This window comes from Megascapheus bottae, chromosome 4 (assembly GCF_031878675.1).
Source record: "Megascapheus bottae isolate mThoBot1 chromosome 4, mThoBot2.hap1, whole genome shotgun sequence".
Classification (NCBI taxonomy): Eukaryota; Metazoa; Chordata; class Mammalia; order Rodentia; family Geomyidae; genus Megascapheus; species Megascapheus bottae.
Genome location: NC_143512.1, coordinates 23,248,224 through 23,265,984, shown reverse-complemented (window position 1 = coordinate 23,265,984; position 17,761 = coordinate 23,248,224). Strand labels below are relative to the sequence as shown.

The following is a 17,761-nucleotide window of genomic DNA, read 5'->3' as shown; positions in this document are numbered from 1 at the left end:
AAATCCTTGGTCTAATAATATTAATAACAAGACTGTCATAACTTATAAATATGGACTGAAAAACCTTGAACACTCAAAAAGCTATATAATAAATACATTCAAAACACTACCTTTTAGTCAAAGTGTAAGTCTGGAAATAACCATTGGAGCTGGATGCTAGTGGTACATGTCTATAACCTAATAACACAAGAGACGAGGACCTGCAAGGTGGCAGTTCAGAGCCAATTTAAGCAGAAAAGTATTTGATTTGTTTTGCTTGTTTTGTGTTTGCCAGTCCTGGGCTTGTACTCAGGGCCTGAGCACTATCCTTGGGCTTTCTCAAGGCTAGAGCTCTACGACTTGAGCCACAGCACCACTTTTGGCTTTTTAATATGCATGTGGTACCAAGGAATCAAACCCAGGTCTTCGTGCATGTTAGGCAAGCAGTCTATCATTAGGCCAAACTCCAGGCCAAGCAGAAAAGTAATTGAGTCTCTTCCAATAAACAATCAAAATGCCAGAATGGAGGCATAGCTCAAGTGGTGGAATGCATGTTGTGAGTAAGAAAGCCTAATGCAAATGCAAGGCTCTTAGTTCAACTTATGATACATAGTTATATGTAGTTAAGCACACATACATACACACACAGATATTCTGAATGGATTAATAAACTATAATAGGTACAGTCTACATGACTCAGTTCAACTGTAAAGATATGTATAGGCTGAAATTTAAAAGGACATTTAAAAAGGCATATGGTCATACAGGATGAGACTAAATGAAATGAACTCTAGGATATGGAAACAAGAGGTTTATCTTTGTGATTGTTGTTCTTAATGTACTATGTGAAGTTATTTATTTCTTATTTCCCCCCTTATGATTAATCTCATGTGGTTACTATACCTGACTTAAAGCTACCCTGAATATTGCATATATATTTTTTATTTGAAATAGGGAAGGGGAAAAACAAGATGACTGGAGGGGGTGAGGGACAAAACATGAGAAGGGGTAGCAAGGTTTGAGAAGTAATGCACCTGAGGAATGTACTTGTAACCCCTCTATACATTACCCCAATAATAAAATACAATAAAAAAGGCATATCATTAAAATACTAATCAAAATTTAGTAGGAAATTATATCAATATGAGAGAAAAAGATGACTTTAGAGAAAATATACTGATCAGAAACAGAAAAGGATCATAAACTATAAAAATAGTTGATCTACCAGGAAAACAGTAATTTTAAATACATATTCATCAACAATAGAGCTGGAAATCATGGAGTAAAAAATACAGACAAGCATTCAATTCAATTCAAATGTAATTTACATTCAAATTACATTCATATATTTCAAGACTTTCTCTGGGCAATACATAGAACTAGACAGAAAATTAGCATGGATGTAGAATACCATCACTGTCTATCATGATAATCTAAAATGGCATTTCTATAGACTCCCCCTAATAATGGCAGAACATTCTTCATTTTACAGTGTGCAGAGAACACTTTTAAGATAGACCATAATTGGAACCATAAGGCAATTTTCAATAAAATAAAAAGAATTAAAATCTTATTAATTATGTTTTCTGACTAATTGCATCAATAACAAAAAGACAATAGGAAAATCTTCAAATTTTACAAATCAAACAACACAGTTTCAAGTAATCTATGAGTCAAAAGAAAAGCATCCGGGGACATACACACACACACACACACACACACACACACACATATATGTATATACATATATACATATACATATATATATACATAGATTCAAATGAAAAGTATGATCTAATGATTGCAGTATAGAGAAAAGCAAAACTGAGAGAAAACTTATAATAAAAACAAGAAAATCTAAATTGATAATATAAGTCTCATGTTAACCAAGAGGAAAAAAAGAACAAATTATGCCTAAAGTAAGCAAAAGGATGTGCATATATATGCATATATATATACATATATATGCATATATATCAATGAATTTTTAAATAAGAAAATAGACAATCAATAAAACTGAAAGCCTTTCATTGAAAAGATAAGTGAAACTGGCTATGTCTAGCAAGAATGATGAAGAAAAAGAGAATAGACGAATACCACCAGTGCCAGATGCAGGGACTTCACTACAGACCCTTGAAGACAGCAAAAGGAGAGCAAGTGTGACAATTTAGTTAAAATGGGCCAATTTTGTGAAGCACAAATTACCTATACTAACCCCAAATGAAATATATTTGAAGATCCCTAAAATTCATAAGGAAAATGACATTGGGGGGAGAACATATTTTAACTGAAAAATTTCCCAAACAGAAATCTATAGAAATATATGGTTTCATTTGAAGAATTCTAACAAAAAAATAAAGAAAAATTAGCATGTGTTGCAGGTATCCTTGCTTATTGGCAGAAAGCTAAATGAAGATTATACATACTGTCATACAGTGTGCCAGCAGATATCCACATCCACTTCTCCATGAGCCTAATCACAATGCTACACAATCCAAACTTTCATTAAATAAAATGTGTATTAGCATCAATGAAATGAAAAAATTAAGTAAAACACTGGGCATTTTTTTACACTTTTAAGAACCATGACTACAAAAACAAAATTTCTTTCTTTTTTTTTTTTTTTTTACCATCCCACAAACCGCATTTTTACCAATCTTTCCGAGGAAGCTACAAAACCCATTATCTCTTGTGGACACATCACTATGCCTATGGTTTGAAGGCCCTACCAACTATTTTGACTTTATATGTGAACAGAAATAACGCCCAACCCAAACAGGATGTTGCATTCTCACACTGAACTAGAAATACAGCAGTGAAATCAACGTTATAGCAATCACTCATGACACAAACCAAAGAAAAATATTAAAGAACTTCACTACTATTTCTGAAAATGCTTCTCATTTCAGCTTCCTTTTTTACATTGCAAAATGTCTCAGATCTCAAATGTTACCCATGGTCATTTATAGAAAAATACGTTTTGCCTCTGGTAAATATTTTTTTTCTTCCTGATTCAGTAGAGCTCTTTCAGAATTCATTGCTACTTCTTCAAGGAAAACATGGAAATTGTCTTGGTACTTCTATTGTACCTAATTTATATGAAATTAATATACTATTTCGTAAAGACTTTTTTTTTTTCGTCCCTTAAAACTGGCAATGTCCTTTCAGAGTACAGAGACAGAAAGACAGACATTATTCTTTAGAACTAGTTTTGGAAAATGTGACCAGTAAATCTCAAACTGTCTTTATCTATCATTGCCTACTTTCACTTCAGTCTATTAAAGAAATCCTTATACAATATGAGAAGGGATCCATTTATTCATTATATAGCTTTTGATCTCACCTTAGTCATTTTTCAAATAAGATTTCACACATTTTTGCCAGGGCTGGGCTTAAACCACCATCCTCGCTGTTTCCTAGGATCATAGGTGTGTACACCATGTCCAACTTGCTTTGTGAGATGAGATTTCACTAACTTTCTGCCAAAATTTGTCTTGAACTGTGAGGCTCCTGATCTCTACCTCCTAAGATCTAGGCATTGTGGGCATGAATCATCATGACAGCTCAAAAAATATAATTACCTTACCATGCTAATTGTTCTTGATGCTCATCAGAATGAAGTTTTTAAACTTTATAAAGGTTGCTTAGATGCAGTACAAATAGAAAATGTCACTAGAACCTCGAAGAGGAATTATAAAGGGAGGGGTGGAAGCAGAATAATGGCTACAAGCAGGAGGTTCAATTCCTTGGTACCATATACACAGAAAAAGCCTAAGAGGTGCTGTGGTTCAAGTAGTTTTTGTAAAACTGCTGGCCTTGAAAAAAGCTCAAGGAGAGCACCCAGGTCTCTGAGTTCAAGTCCCAGGGCTGGCAAAAAAAAAAAAGAAAAAGAAAAAGAAAAAAAAAGACACAAGCCACGCATAGTGGCTTATGCCTGTAATCCTAACTACTTAGCATGCTGAGATCTGAGGACTGCGCTTCAAAGCCAAACAGGGCACTAATGTCTGTGAGACTCTTATCTCCAATTAACCCCCAGAAAATCAGAAGTGATGCTGTGGTTCAAGGGGCAGCCTTGAGCAAAAAGCTCAGGGACAGAGCCCAGGCCCAGAGTTCAAGTCTCACAACTGACAAAAAAAAGACACAAAATGCATTTTTATTTTTATGTTGGCATTTTATGCTATATTTTTATGTTGATACAGTAGGACATCTATAAATCTTTCACTTTTGTTCAACCCACTTAACCATGGAACAGATTTATTTTGCCAGTCCTGGGCCTTGAACTCAGGACCTGAGCACTGTCCTTGGGCTTTCTTAAGCCTAGAGCTCTACCACTTAAGCCATTACCACTTCCGGTTCTTTTCTTCTATGTACAAAGGATGAAGGAATTGAACCCCGGTCTTCGCGCATACTAGACAAGCACTCTACCACCAGGCCAAACTCCTTGCCCAACCATGGAACAGATTTTGAACATACTCAATACTGTCCAGAAATTAAGCCCTGCAGATTATCATAGTTTAGACAGTGCTAAAACATGTTTTCACCCTTGATGAAGATCATGAACTTTTAAAGTACAAAGAACAAGCAAAGGATAGGTTATGACCAATACAGGGTTTATGCTAATATCTCATTGATGATATTTTTCCTACATATTTTTCTCTGTAAGCTTTATTTTAAAATTAAGTCATTTGGATTTCAATAGTACTGGCTATGTTCAAGCAGTTAGTATTTTTTCTTATTTTTTTTCTTTTTCTGATGATTTACATAGAGTGCACTCTTGTCCACATCTGTGGAAAGGTGGAGGAAAAGCACGGAACCAAAGGGAAAAGTAAAAAAGTACAGTGGTGGAGCACACTGGACAGTGATGAAAGTGAATTATGCAACTCATGAATGGAGATGAGAGGGCAGGAATGGGAGAGAATGAGGGAACAGATGACACTGCATGAAAGAAAATGTACTTGATACCTCTTGTGTATACAGATAGCTCAACTGTGCATCGCCTCTAAAACAATAAAGTAACTTAGGAAAAAAAGATAAAAGACAAAAAACAGCTATTATTTCATAGTGGTTGTGAGACTCCCATTTTAAAAGATGACATTTTTAAAAATCCTAAAATGAAAACTTTTCTCTTTTCCCACAGTTGAAGATCTCACAATATAATGAGCCACTAAACTGACAATGTGTTTTCAGAATTGGGCTATGATAATCTGGATAATATATTTTCTAAGAAAATATTGATTTTCAAGTGCTATTCCAGACTTCCTGAAGAAATGCATCCACAAGTCATCATTCAATAAAGTCAGTCATCTGTCTAGTTTAAAGTATCTGAGTAAGTGGGGGTGGGGGAGATTAAAATGCCTCTAATATAAAAGTTACAATTTTATCTAGGGTACTTGATATCTCTAACAACTCTTTTCATTTTGAAAACTATATTTTAATATTTTTTATTGCACCATTATATCTTCCAGCCTAGAAAGGGATCTCTACTAAAGAAGAAGGAATAACAAAAGGAAGAATGCTCACAGACCTAGTAAAAATAAATCATTCTGTTGAATTAGTAGTTGCAAAGCTACAGGATTTTTTTAATCCCTAGTCTTCTTCAATCTGACCATTCCATAATTTATAATAGATACACAAATAAGAAAAGGAAAAATGAACTTAAGGAACTGTTGGAATAGCTCAGCGCTACAGCAATGATATAGCAAATGTGAGGTCCTGAGTTCAAATAACAAAATCAATGCTTTCTCTCCAAAATACTTTGCATTTTTGGGGGGAGGAGGTCATGGAAATTGAACTCTGGGCCTGGGCACTGTCCCTGAGCTCTTCAGCTCAAAGCATCTGCACTACCCCTTGAGCCACAACTCCACTTCCCATTTTTTCGTGATTAATTGGAGGTAAAAGTGGAACATTCACTAGTGAACCTGGATCCTCAGATCTCGGCTTCCTGAATAGCTAGGATTAAAGGTGTGAGCACTGTGCCCTGCTCAAAATACCTACTTTTAATAATTCCATGTTTGGTTGGTATAGAAGCAAGCTCTCTGTCTCTGTCTTTTGTCTGTCTGTCTGTCTCTCTGTTTCTTTTGTAGCCCATACAACTAAAACTTTCCTGTGATGAACTACTCAGCTTCAAAGTTATATATCTCTAAACTTTGTTTCTATTTATAATTCTCCTGCAACAAAAAATTCTCCCAAACCCACTTTATTCTTTTTGGGGGGAGATGGTCATAGGGCTGTTCCTGAGCTTTTCAGCTCAAGGCTACCACCCTACCCTTGAGCCAAGTTCTACTTTCCATTTTCTAAAGGTTAATTGGAGATAAGAGTCTCAGGTTCTTTTGTGGCTGGGCTGGCTTTGAACCTTGATCCTCAGATCTCAGCCTCCTGAGTAACTAGGATTGCTTGGGCAACCTCATCCGGCCTAAACCCACTTTATTTTTATTTTATTCATTTTTCCTATTTTTTACAAAGCAATAGAAAATGAAGGTATATTTATACCTTTCTACCTTTTGGTAACACTCTTTGTGAGTTGTGTGTGTGCATGCTGCTGCACTGGATACCTGGGAACAGTCCCACTACCACTTAAGCCACAACTCCACTTTCAGCTTTTAGGAGATTAATTGATGTGAAGCATCTCAGGGACCTTCCTGTCCAGGCTGGCTTCAAACCATAATCTTCAGAGTTCAGCCTTCCGAGTAGCTAGAATTATAAGGGTGAGCCACTGGTACTTTGTTGACCTTTTACTACTATAAACCTCTTATAAAAATTATCCATGCTATCATATTTCATGTTTTGTTTCCATCTATGTACTATTAGATTGCTTCAATCTCCTCCTAGAAATTAACTCACTAAAAGTAAGCAATTTCTTCAAACAAACATATGTACATAAAAATTCATTAATTTCCTCAGTGTTGATTTCAAATTAAACTGTATCTATCATTTTAATTAATAAACTTCTTTCTCAATGGTATCTCTGCCTACATAACATTATACTTTTCTATAGTATATCACTTAAGATGTTCCCATTGCTCCTAATTAATAAGAAATTTTGAAGTTATCTCTTTTTCTTTTCCATTGACATATAGTTTCTTCTATACTTTTGCGGTTACACAAATAATGGTTCTATGTTCCAGCTTTTCATATTTACAAAAGTAGATTTATCAGCATGAACAAACAAGCTATCATGCTTTAACAAAATTCAGAGTATTATTTTAACTTCTTAAAATGAGTAAAAAAGAATTACTCAAAATAGGTAATAACCTACAATGAACAATAAGCATAAAATTAGCAAAGAAATTTTCTAAGCATTCAATTAAGCATAAGATCTAGAATTAGTTTTAGCCATTGTTAATCACAACATCCCCAAGGGGTTATTTCATATTAAATAAAGGTCAGGGCTGGGAGTTTGGCCTAGTGGTAGAGTGCTTGCCTAGCATGCACAAAGACCCAGGTTCGACTCCTTGGTATCACATACACAGAAAAAGCTGGAATGGGGCCGGGAGTTTGGCCTAGTGGTTGAGTGCTTGCCTAGCATGCACAAAGATCCAGGTTCGATTCCTCGGTACCACATACATAGAAAAAAAGCCAGAAGTGGTGCTAAGGCTCAAGTGGTAGAGCTCTAGCCTTGATAAAGTCTAAGGACAATGCTCAGGCCCTGAGCTCAAGCTCAGGACTGGCAAAAAAAAAAAAAGCTGGAAGTGGTGCTATGGCTCAAGTGGTAGAACTCTAGCCTTGAGAAAGCACTACTCACACCTATAATCCCAGCTACTCAGGAAGCTGAGATCTGAGGATCAAAATACAAAGCCAAATTGAGCACTAAAGAATGTGAGACTCTTATCTCCAATTAAACACAAGAAAAACGGGAAATGTCACTGTGACTCCAGGTGTAGGGCTGTAGCCTAGAGCTGAAGAGCTCAGGGACAATGCCCAGGCCCAGAGTTCAAGCCCCAAGACCCACAAACAAAACAAAACAAAACAAAAAAGAAGAAGCATTCCATTTCTAATTGTCTGGGTCTTTCTAATGTTTCATGCAATTCAAACTGAATTATATATCTATTATGTTGTGAGCCTCTAAACACACATACTCACACATACAAATTGATATTTCTGATAATAAAGGACTTTAGAATGAAAAAGAATGGAGAAGTATAAAAGGAAAAATGGCCAGGTACCATGGTTCACGCCTATAATTCTGGTTACTCAGGAGGCTGAGATCTGAGGATTGCGGTTCAAAGAGCAGCTCGCTTGGGTACTAAAAAGTCTGGGCACTATAAAGTCCATGAGACACTTATCTCCAATTAACCACCAGAAAACGAGAAGTAGCACTGTGGTTCAAGGGGTAGGCCAGTAGCTCTGAACTCAAGAAGTCAGGGTCAAAGCCCAGGCCGAGAATTCAAGTCCCAAAACTAACCAAAAAAAAAAGGAAAAATGTATCTGGGCACGTTCATACATTAATAGGGAGTAACTGACATAGCCCTTATCCTAAAATCAGTGACAGCATCAGTAAAAAATTAAAATGAGGAAGTTCTTTGAACCCAGGGTTTGCACTAGCAGGAATTAAGCGTAACGAATGAACATTTAGGTAAATATTTCCAAGGAGATATATTGTGTATATACATTGTGTAATGTAATATGTACTTCATACTATATCAAGTCCAAACTGAGTTCTATTTCTACTCCTGATTCTCCTCTACCTCTTCTCTCACATTCAAAGAGAGAAAATGCATTCCTCCTTCACAACAAATCCAATAGTGATTCTTACCTTTTCTTCCTCTAAAATATTTACCAGTTATCCTCCAGATACCTATTATTATCAACACAGGCCCAGCCACCTTTTTATCTCCTGGACTATTGTATCATATCACCTGGACCATGGTTTAAAAAAAAAAAAAGCAAACAACAACAACAACAAAAAACACTTCCTGGTGATTTCTTCCCTATTTCCTCTTGCCTTTCAGAATTGTACAAGCCCAAACTGATTGCTTTATTTTGGACTTTATTTTACATTGTTTGTGATAGTACTGGGGTTTTGAACTCAGTGCTCATGTTTGCTCAATCAGCACTATACCAATTAAGCTCCTTCAACTTTCTTCTGGTTATATGTTGATGGTTATTTGGGAGACGGAATCTAGTGTACTTTTCTGCCCTGTCAGGGTTCAATCCAAGATCCTCTAAATCTCAGCATCTTGATTTATGCTAGGATTACAGGTGTGAGCCAACAAGACTCTAGCCAAGATGATCATTTTAAAAATTAATTTTCTATTGTAAAATTTATCCATGTATTATTGTTTGTATTGCTCTGTATTCCATTCAACAACTAAGTGCCTCACTGGTTTTCCAGGCTCATTACTGGACACATCGACACATACTGTGGTCATGCTAGGTCCAACTAATCAGTCCTAAAATGAACCAAGCTCCAAGACTCTTAGTCAAGTTTTTCCTTCAGCATGAAAAAAAAAAAAGTCCCTTGTTATCCAGTATTACTATAGTATCCATTGCAGCTCATCTAGTTACACATTGGTAAATTAGTCTCAATCTTAATTATCTCATTTATTTGTTAATTAGTCGTGTATTTTTCCTAATGGTATAATTAAGTCCTGACAAAATAAACTGCTTTTAGTGTTTCTGAGACAGGGTCTCACTATATAGCGTAGGTCAGCCTTGAACTCACAGTCCTTCTGCTTCAGCCTCTTTAAGGTATGTATAACCATGCATGTATGACTTCTTGTATTGCTTTTATCTCAGTGTTATATAGGAAATGTGAGCTTCTCTACTTTAGTGATCTACTAGAATGACAATAAATAAGCTAGAACATCAACCTTCACAGTACATAGTAATAAGTAACTTATCTGAGCTTCTCTACTTTGGTGATCTACTAGAATGACAATAAATAAGCTAGAACATCAACCTTCACAGTACATAGTAATAAGTAACTTATCTGAGCTTCTCTACTTTGGTGATCTACTAGAATGACAATAAATAAGCTAGAACATCAACCTTCACAGTACATAGTAATAAGTAACTTATCTGACCGTATTAATCTCAGCTTCACTTTCTGGACACACAGGGACACACACACATACACACATACACCTTAATTTGTAGCCATTTCCCTTTGAGAAATACAAACTCTTGACATTGACTGTAACTCTAGTACTGCAAGATTTAAAACTGAGAAAATCATGGAAGACAGACCAAGCTGGTGTAATACAAGATAATTTAAGAGTTAAGAGCTTAGAAAGTAAAGATTGTTTTAGCAAGATTTGTTTACATTAAGAACAAGAAGAGCATCAGATTGACCAGAAGGGTAAGAATCTAGAAATAGCTCAAAGATTACTACCCAAACGTTCTTCACACAGAACCATTTTCACTATCATAGATCAGTACCATGTGTTCTTGTGTGGCAGATTAAAGTTTAGACTGTTCCTGACTATTTAGATTTCAGAGATGTAAAGCTAGAGCCTAAGCTACAATTTGTACCTTGCTCCTAAAATCATCCCAATTAATTTATGTCACATTTACCTTATAGAACCATGTCCAATCAACGAGATTTCATAAAACTACTCTTCCCACTGACCACATATCTCCTTATCTTATGCATTCCAAAACTCTACCATGTCTTAAAAGCATCCTCTATTTATCCATGTTTAAACCTTCTATTTGTGTTTCTAAAATTGGTATACTTACCTAAGAACTGCACTGGTAAAGTCACACTGCATAGCATACTTTGTTATTAAAAACATGATCTTATTTGTATTATTTTATAATTTAGAAACTGATTATGGGAGAGACTAGCACTTCCATATTAATTTTCATTAACATGAACATTAATTTTTAATTTTTTATGTTTTATTGTCAGTCCTGGGTCTTGAAGTCAGGCCTTGGGCACAGTCCCTGTATTTCTTTTGCTAAAGGCTAGCACTCTACCACTTAAACAACAGAACCACTTCTGGCTTTTTCTGTTTATGTGGTACTAAGGAAACGAACCCAGGGCTTCACACATGCTAAGCAGGTATTCAGTTACTAAGCCACATTCCTAGCCCTTAAATTAATTTTTATATTTATGAAAATTTAAAATTGATGCCTACGATACAACCATGCCAACATCTTTCTCTCTTATTCAAGAGCTTTTGATTTTACTTAAAAACTCTTAAAGCTAGGCGAGTGGCCTGTAATCCTAGCTACTCTGGAAGCTGAGGTCTGAGGACTGAGATTCAAAGCCAGTCCCTGCACTAAAGACCTTGAGACTCTTACCTCTAATTAATCACTAGAAAACAGGAAGTGAGGCTATGGCTCCAGGGGTAGAGTAGTAGCCTTGAGCTAAAGAGCTCAAGGACAGAGTTCAAGCCCTATGACCCCCCCCCCCACACACAAATACTTCCTGAAGTCTTCTGTAACCACCTAGTTTTATTATTAATGATTTCAAAGTCTGCTATTGCAAGTCCCCAAAAGGACATAAAAATGCAACGGTGGGGGCTGGGAGTTTGGTCTAATGGTAGAGTGCTTGCCTAGCATGCATGAAGCCCTGGGTTCAATTCCTTAGTACCACATACATAGAAAAAGCTGGAGGTAGCTCAAGTGATAGAGCTCTAGCCTTGAGAAAGCCCAAGGATAGTCCTGAGGCCCTGAGTTCAAGCCCCAGGACTGGCCCCCTCTCCCCGCCAAAAATGCCAAGGTGTACTCTCATTAACACAGTCCTCTAGTTCTACACTAATTTTTGCCATTAAAAATGGTACTTTGAAAAATATTAAATTATTAAATTTTTCTGTGAGTTTGAATAATCTTTGTCTAATCTGACAGAGCAACATCAAACCAAAACTAGAGATTTTCTCTGAAACTAGGGGTGTCTCAAAAGGAGAGCCCTAACTAAAACTAGTTTCAGTTCTTAAGAAAAGTCTTTCTTCTATAAATGTCACCTCTTTATTGTCTCAAATCAAGAACTCACAATGTGCGGGGGGAGTAGAGCTCTAAACACTGTAAATAATAGAATGAAAAGGAAAACTATAGATCACAGAACTCATGAGGTCACAACACCTTTGTAAGAGGGATTGTATGCCAGAGAATGAAAATCAGAGGATTAAAACTCAGAAAATACTGAGACAATGTGCAGTTTATCCCTGCAATCGTCTGCCTCACACAATTCACAGACCAAACGAGGCAATGAGGAGAGACAGGGATTCATACCTTCCTGGAAAGGTAACACAGTATGGGTAGGTTGTAGTACAGAATAAATGTTTAACTTGCATACTGCTAGCTTTCAAATACAACAGAAACTTACCTTCAAAAACAGACCCCAGCGTATATTTTCCACTGAAAAACTGTGGCAAGGAAAATACAAGTGCTCCCAGTCCTATCATGAATGAAGCAAATGCAAGCCACCGGGGCTTGTGACCCCTTTCACCGAAGAATGACACAAATAGCGACAACAAGCAGAATGCAATATCATAGCTGGATGATATCAAGCCGGTCAGGGAACTCTTCATTTCATAGCGTTTCTCAATGGTGGAAATGCTAATATTCACCAGGCCATTCACTACAATACCTTAAAAAAAAAAAGGAAAAGAAAATTTATATGCATTATTATCACTTTACTATATAGATTAAGATGATTAACCTAGTATACGAAACTTGGTTCTATCTTGCATTAAAAAAAATGAAGAATGGGTTGGGAATATGACACTGTAGATTTTTTGTCTATCATGCGTGAAATCCTGGGTTCCATTGCTGAGTACCACATAAACAGAAAAAACCGACAGTGGTGCTGTGGCTCAAGTAATAGAGCTCTAGTTTTGCGTAAAAGAAGCTCAGAGACAGTGCTTAGGCCCTTAGTTCAAGCCCCAGGACTGGCAAATATATATATATATACACACACGTATATACCTATACATAGCTATGCATACCTATATATAGGTATACAAACCTATACATAGGTATACATAGATATATCTATATATGTATGTATGTATGTATGTGTACATGTATATCTATGTATACGTATATATCTATATTTAAACAGATACACATAGAAATACATATATATATATTTTAAAAATGAATCTAGAAGAGAACAAATAAGACCAGAGTAACACCATCCATTATTCTAATGATAAATTGCCTCCTAATCAGATTTTTATCTTGACTTTGCTGTAAGAAGGGGAAAGTGAACTCTCCATAATTCTTGAATTTTGTTATCATCTTCATAAATATTAAAGTTTTGTTTTGGTTTTGTTCTTGTTTCTCCCTCTTGCCCATGGGGTTTGGAGATGAAGCTTAGGCTGACTTTAAACTTGAGATCTTCCACAGCGTTTACCCTTAGGAAGGCTGAGATTACAGATGTGAATTGTCACACTAAGTTTAAACTTATACTTACAGGATTCTTGAGTAGAAATAAACATAAGCTAAGAATGTTTTCTTAACTATTAATATTCTAAATTATATTCAAAAAAGAAGAAATAAAAGAAATTCTTGCACTCCATTACCTTACTATAATTATAATAAAAGACCAAAATAGAAACAAAGACTGAAAATCCAATTTTGATCAGTTTTAAAAATGTCCTCTCCAGCCAGGCATGATGGTCCATGCCTGTGATTCTGGCTACTCCAAACTCTGAGGCCAGCCTGATTAAAAACTTTACCCTCATATGTCCTAACACACTCATGTAGTTAGTAATGCTTAAGCTACATTAGTGGTAAGTGCATGATGCTAGAAAGTTAGGCAATTACACGCAAAAAAAAAATTCATCTCTGAAAACTGTTGCATTAAACTGATTTGCCATTCTGGTTTTTCTCCCCAATTAAGCATCTGTTAATAACAAAAGAAATGATGAATCATTTTTGAGAAGCAAAGTAGCAATGTTTTCAGTCATTAAAGCTTATACTAAATCACAAATTAAATTACTGGGTCATTTTCATCTCAGGTTAGGCCATTTTTGTGTGTGTTGGCATATTGGGGCTTAAACTCAGAGCTTTGTGTGTGTGTGTGTGTGTGTGCGTGCCAGTTCTGGGGCTTGAACTGAGGGCTTGGGCACTGTCCCTGAGCTTCTTTTGCTCAAGGCTAGTACTCTACCACTTTGAGTCACAGCACCACTTCTGGTGGCTTTTTCTGTGTATGTGGTACTGAGGAATTGAACCTAGGGCTTCATACACTAGGGAAGCACTCTACCACTAAGCCACTTTCCCAGCCCAAACTCAGGGCTTTCTGTTCTTGCTTAGTTCTTCACATTCCTCCTAAGACTGGTGCTTTTTCACTTGACCCATACCTCCACTACCAGGTTTTTTATATACTGGTTAATAAAGGTTAAGAATTTCTAAGATTTGTCTGCCCAGGCTAGCTTCAAACCTCAATTTTTAGATCTCAGCCACCTGAGGAGCTAGAATTACAGGTGTGAACCACAGTGCCTGGCTAGATTGTGGATGTCTAGATAGAATATCAATTATGTTGACCAATTTAACAACTGTATTAGATTTCAAATGACAAATTGGAATAACTTAGAAATATCAGAATAAACAAAGGACTTTTTGTGTTCCAACTTCTTAAATTTTGTATTCCTTTGCACTCAATGCTTTACAACCTCTGATTTTAGATCACCAATCTGACAGCTTTACTGAAGACAAACTTCCCAGAAAGAAATGTGGGGAAGGGAAACATTTCATCATTTGAAATCTTAGGTAGAAGAGTCAACTTGCAATTGCAAACACTTAGCACTTAACACGTGAAAAGCATGAGGTATGATCTCCTTGAAGGCAGGAAGTGGCAATAAGAACAGGTATTAATAGTCTTTGATTTAGTTTTCTATTAACTTAGAAACATTTTTTTTTCCAATCTGGGGGGAGGCCTCCAGTGAAAAACTGCTCTAGTTCAAACTGCAGTACAGTCAATAAATAAGACAGAAAAGGAGAGGAGGAGGGAGAGGAAAAAAAAATCGTATCCCACAATATTTGGCACGTTCTATACTGTCTTATATAGATCATGAGACAGAAAATATTTTGAGACTATGGGTCAAATCACACACACACACACACACACACACACACACACACACACCTACAAATCAAATTCAAACTGTTGACCTCTCCTTTAAGATTTTCTACTTTATAAATGTGTCATGCAGCTTCTTTTGTCACCTCAAAGTAACTTCCCATTTCTGTCAACCCTTCCCTTAGGGGAAACAGGGGCTTAGCAAACTTCTCCTTACTAACTTTTCAAAGGGGCCTTCCCTCTTGGCCTCCACCTCCACCACACCCCTCCCTCCCTCCAATCCTGGTTTCAACTGTAAACTCCTCAGGGTATAGACCTGAGCTTAATCCGTAACTCCCAAGAGAAAGGGAAATGAGATCCTAGAACAAAACAGATACTGGAAAACTCCTGTGATTAACTAGATAATGGGCGATACACATCCCACACAATCCTTTTTTCCTTTGGTTAAGCATCCTTTACCCTTCTCTGCAAAGGTATTCAACCCTTTGGCTGGGGGTGAGGGGGGGAGGGATACACAGTGGAGAAAAATCTCTTTAAGGATTTAGGAAAAATAAATAAACAAAAAGGAAAGATTCTATAGTATAGACAAGATTAACCCCCCCCCCACACACACACACCGGAACGTTCCCCTCTCCTATTTCCCCTCCGCAGGGAGGCAAACTTGGGTAGAAACACCAGAGAGTGTCGCAATGAGGGAGGCGTGTGGAGGGCCGGACCCCGTGGGCAGACCGGACGCGGCGGCGGCGGAGGGGGTGAGGAGCGCGTGCGGGTTCCCAGGCCCCGAGCCCCGGCCGCGCTCGCGCCGCGGTGGGGGTGGGATCCCTCCGCACCCGCCCGGCCCCGGGCCGCGGCCCGCTCGGCGCCTCTCCGCCGCGGTGGGCCGGCCGGCCGGCCGGGCGGGCGCCCCCCCCCCCGCCCCCGGCGCGCGCGCGGGACCTCACCTTGCGTGAGGGCCAGGAGGCAGTAGTACAGCAGAAAGCCTCGGGGCGTGTTGCAGTGCTGCACGAAGCGCGGGTGGAAGTTCCTCCAGCCGCAAGGACCCTCCTCGTACTCGGACGGCGGCGGCCCCGGCGGCTCCGGGGCATCCGAGGGAGTCGAGGTGGGCGGCGGCGGCTCGGACGACTTCTGGGGTTCAAGAGACTCCGGAGGTGGCGGCGGCGAATCCTCTCCCGGGGTGTCGGTAGGCAAGTCCGAGACCTCGACCCGGGAGGGCGATGCGGACGCGCGGCGCGGGGTGTCCGGGCTGCTGGGGACGAATGCCGGGTTCTCGATACCTTTGGCGCCGTTCATGGTCAGGAGCGCTCCTCGGGACTCCGGCGGAGCGCTCCCGGCGGCCCAAAGCCAGGTTCCTGTGTGGCGCCTCCCCTCGACAGGTGACAGGAGCCGGCGGCGCGACCAGTTCCCGCCTCCCGGTCCTCCCACTTCTAGCGCGGCGGCGGCGGCGGGGGCGGCGGCGGCGGCGGCGGGGCGCCGGCGGGGGCGGCGGCGCGGTGCGGACCCTCCCCTCGCGGCACTCGGGACCCCGCGCGGCGGCCCGGCGCGGCCGCCCGCCTGCAGGCCCGGAGGTCCGAGCGCCCTGGCGCCACACCTGTCACCGCGGGAACCAACCGGAACGCGCTGCGGGGGCGACCGATCGGAAGCGGCCGCCAGGTGAGGGGGGCGCCGGGGGCGCGCTGGGACCTCCGTCCCGGAGCCCAGGGGACGGCGGAGAACGACTAGAGATTGTGGGAGTCTGCGGTGAACGCCCCCCCCCATGTCCACCCCCCGCCCCGTGCAGACGGAGAGCCGTAAACACAATTGCATCAGGAAGTCTTCCAGGAAAATGCACAGCAGTCTTCTTCCTTCGCTGCCTAGCCAACCAAGGATCCTGCCCTCCAACACGCCGGACAGCCACAGGTAGAATGTGTTGCATTCCCAGAATGTTGTGGTTAAGACTTTCACCGGCCATTCTTCCTCCAAGCAGAAATCCATCCTCAGCCGCTCTCATAGTTCAGGACAACATTATCTTCCCGGTTTGGGTTTTAGGTCCGTCAACCCAAAAGAATAGAAAATTATAATATATATATATGCGTCTATATATTGTTGCATGTGTAAAAAATATATGTATGAGATATATATGCACATGTATATGTATATAACCTATGTATATTTGCATGTGTATATATACATATGCATATATACATATATAACGCATATGTATATATACATATATATGTATATATCTATCTGTATCTTTGCATGTGTTAAGATCAACAGTGCTGTTGGTCGTGGAAATAATCCCCACCTGCAAAATAAAGAAGAAAAGCAGTTAACCCCATCCTGTTGCAATTCATTCCTTCATGATGTCATTCCGCATCCAACAGCATGTACTGTTGAATGACAGACAGACATAAATAAATAAATAAACCTGTCTTTAGTAGACTAACATTCCAATAGCAGATAGGTAATAATAAATAGTACGCTGTGCATGGTATATATGATGATAAGAAATACATATTCACAGCTTTGTGAAACTTTTCTCTCAGCCATATGCACTGTCTTTGCTGATTTGAGAGACCAAAAATGTAAAATACATATTCTACTTTGATTAAACAATATAACTATTATTTGTTCCTTCACAGTAATAAAAAAATAGGTTCAGAGATTTTAAATGTCTGCTATATGCTGAATTAGTGTTAGTGTGTCTAGCTGTTTTCCTTTGTATATTGCTCTATTTATGATACTACAAAACTATATTCCAGGCATATACCAGGAAGGACCAGTAATTCTCCCAGGGTCACTTAGTTCATAAGTGATTTGCCACTTGATAAGAAC

The 17,761-nt window shown here is 39.0% G+C and overlaps 1 protein-coding gene across 1 annotated transcript in view; it reads right to left on the bottom strand.

Annotated features, from left to right (window-relative positions):
* Slco4c1 (solute carrier organic anion transporter family member 4C1) overlaps positions 1 to 16,272 on the bottom strand; it is a 50,573-nt gene extending 34,301 nt beyond the window's left edge. Inside the window, exons 1-2 of the mRNA XM_090331580.1 lie at positions 15,889 to 16,272; positions 12,248 to 12,511 (exon numbers count right to left, since the gene is read on the bottom strand). Of these exons, the coding sequence (XP_090187706.1) occupies positions 12,248 to 12,511; positions 15,889 to 16,237 (613 nt within the window). The 5' untranslated portion in view covers positions 16,238 to 16,272. The remainder of the gene's footprint in view (positions 1 to 12,247; positions 12,512 to 15,888) is intronic.
* Positions 16,273 to 17,761: the final 1,489 nt, after the last annotated feature.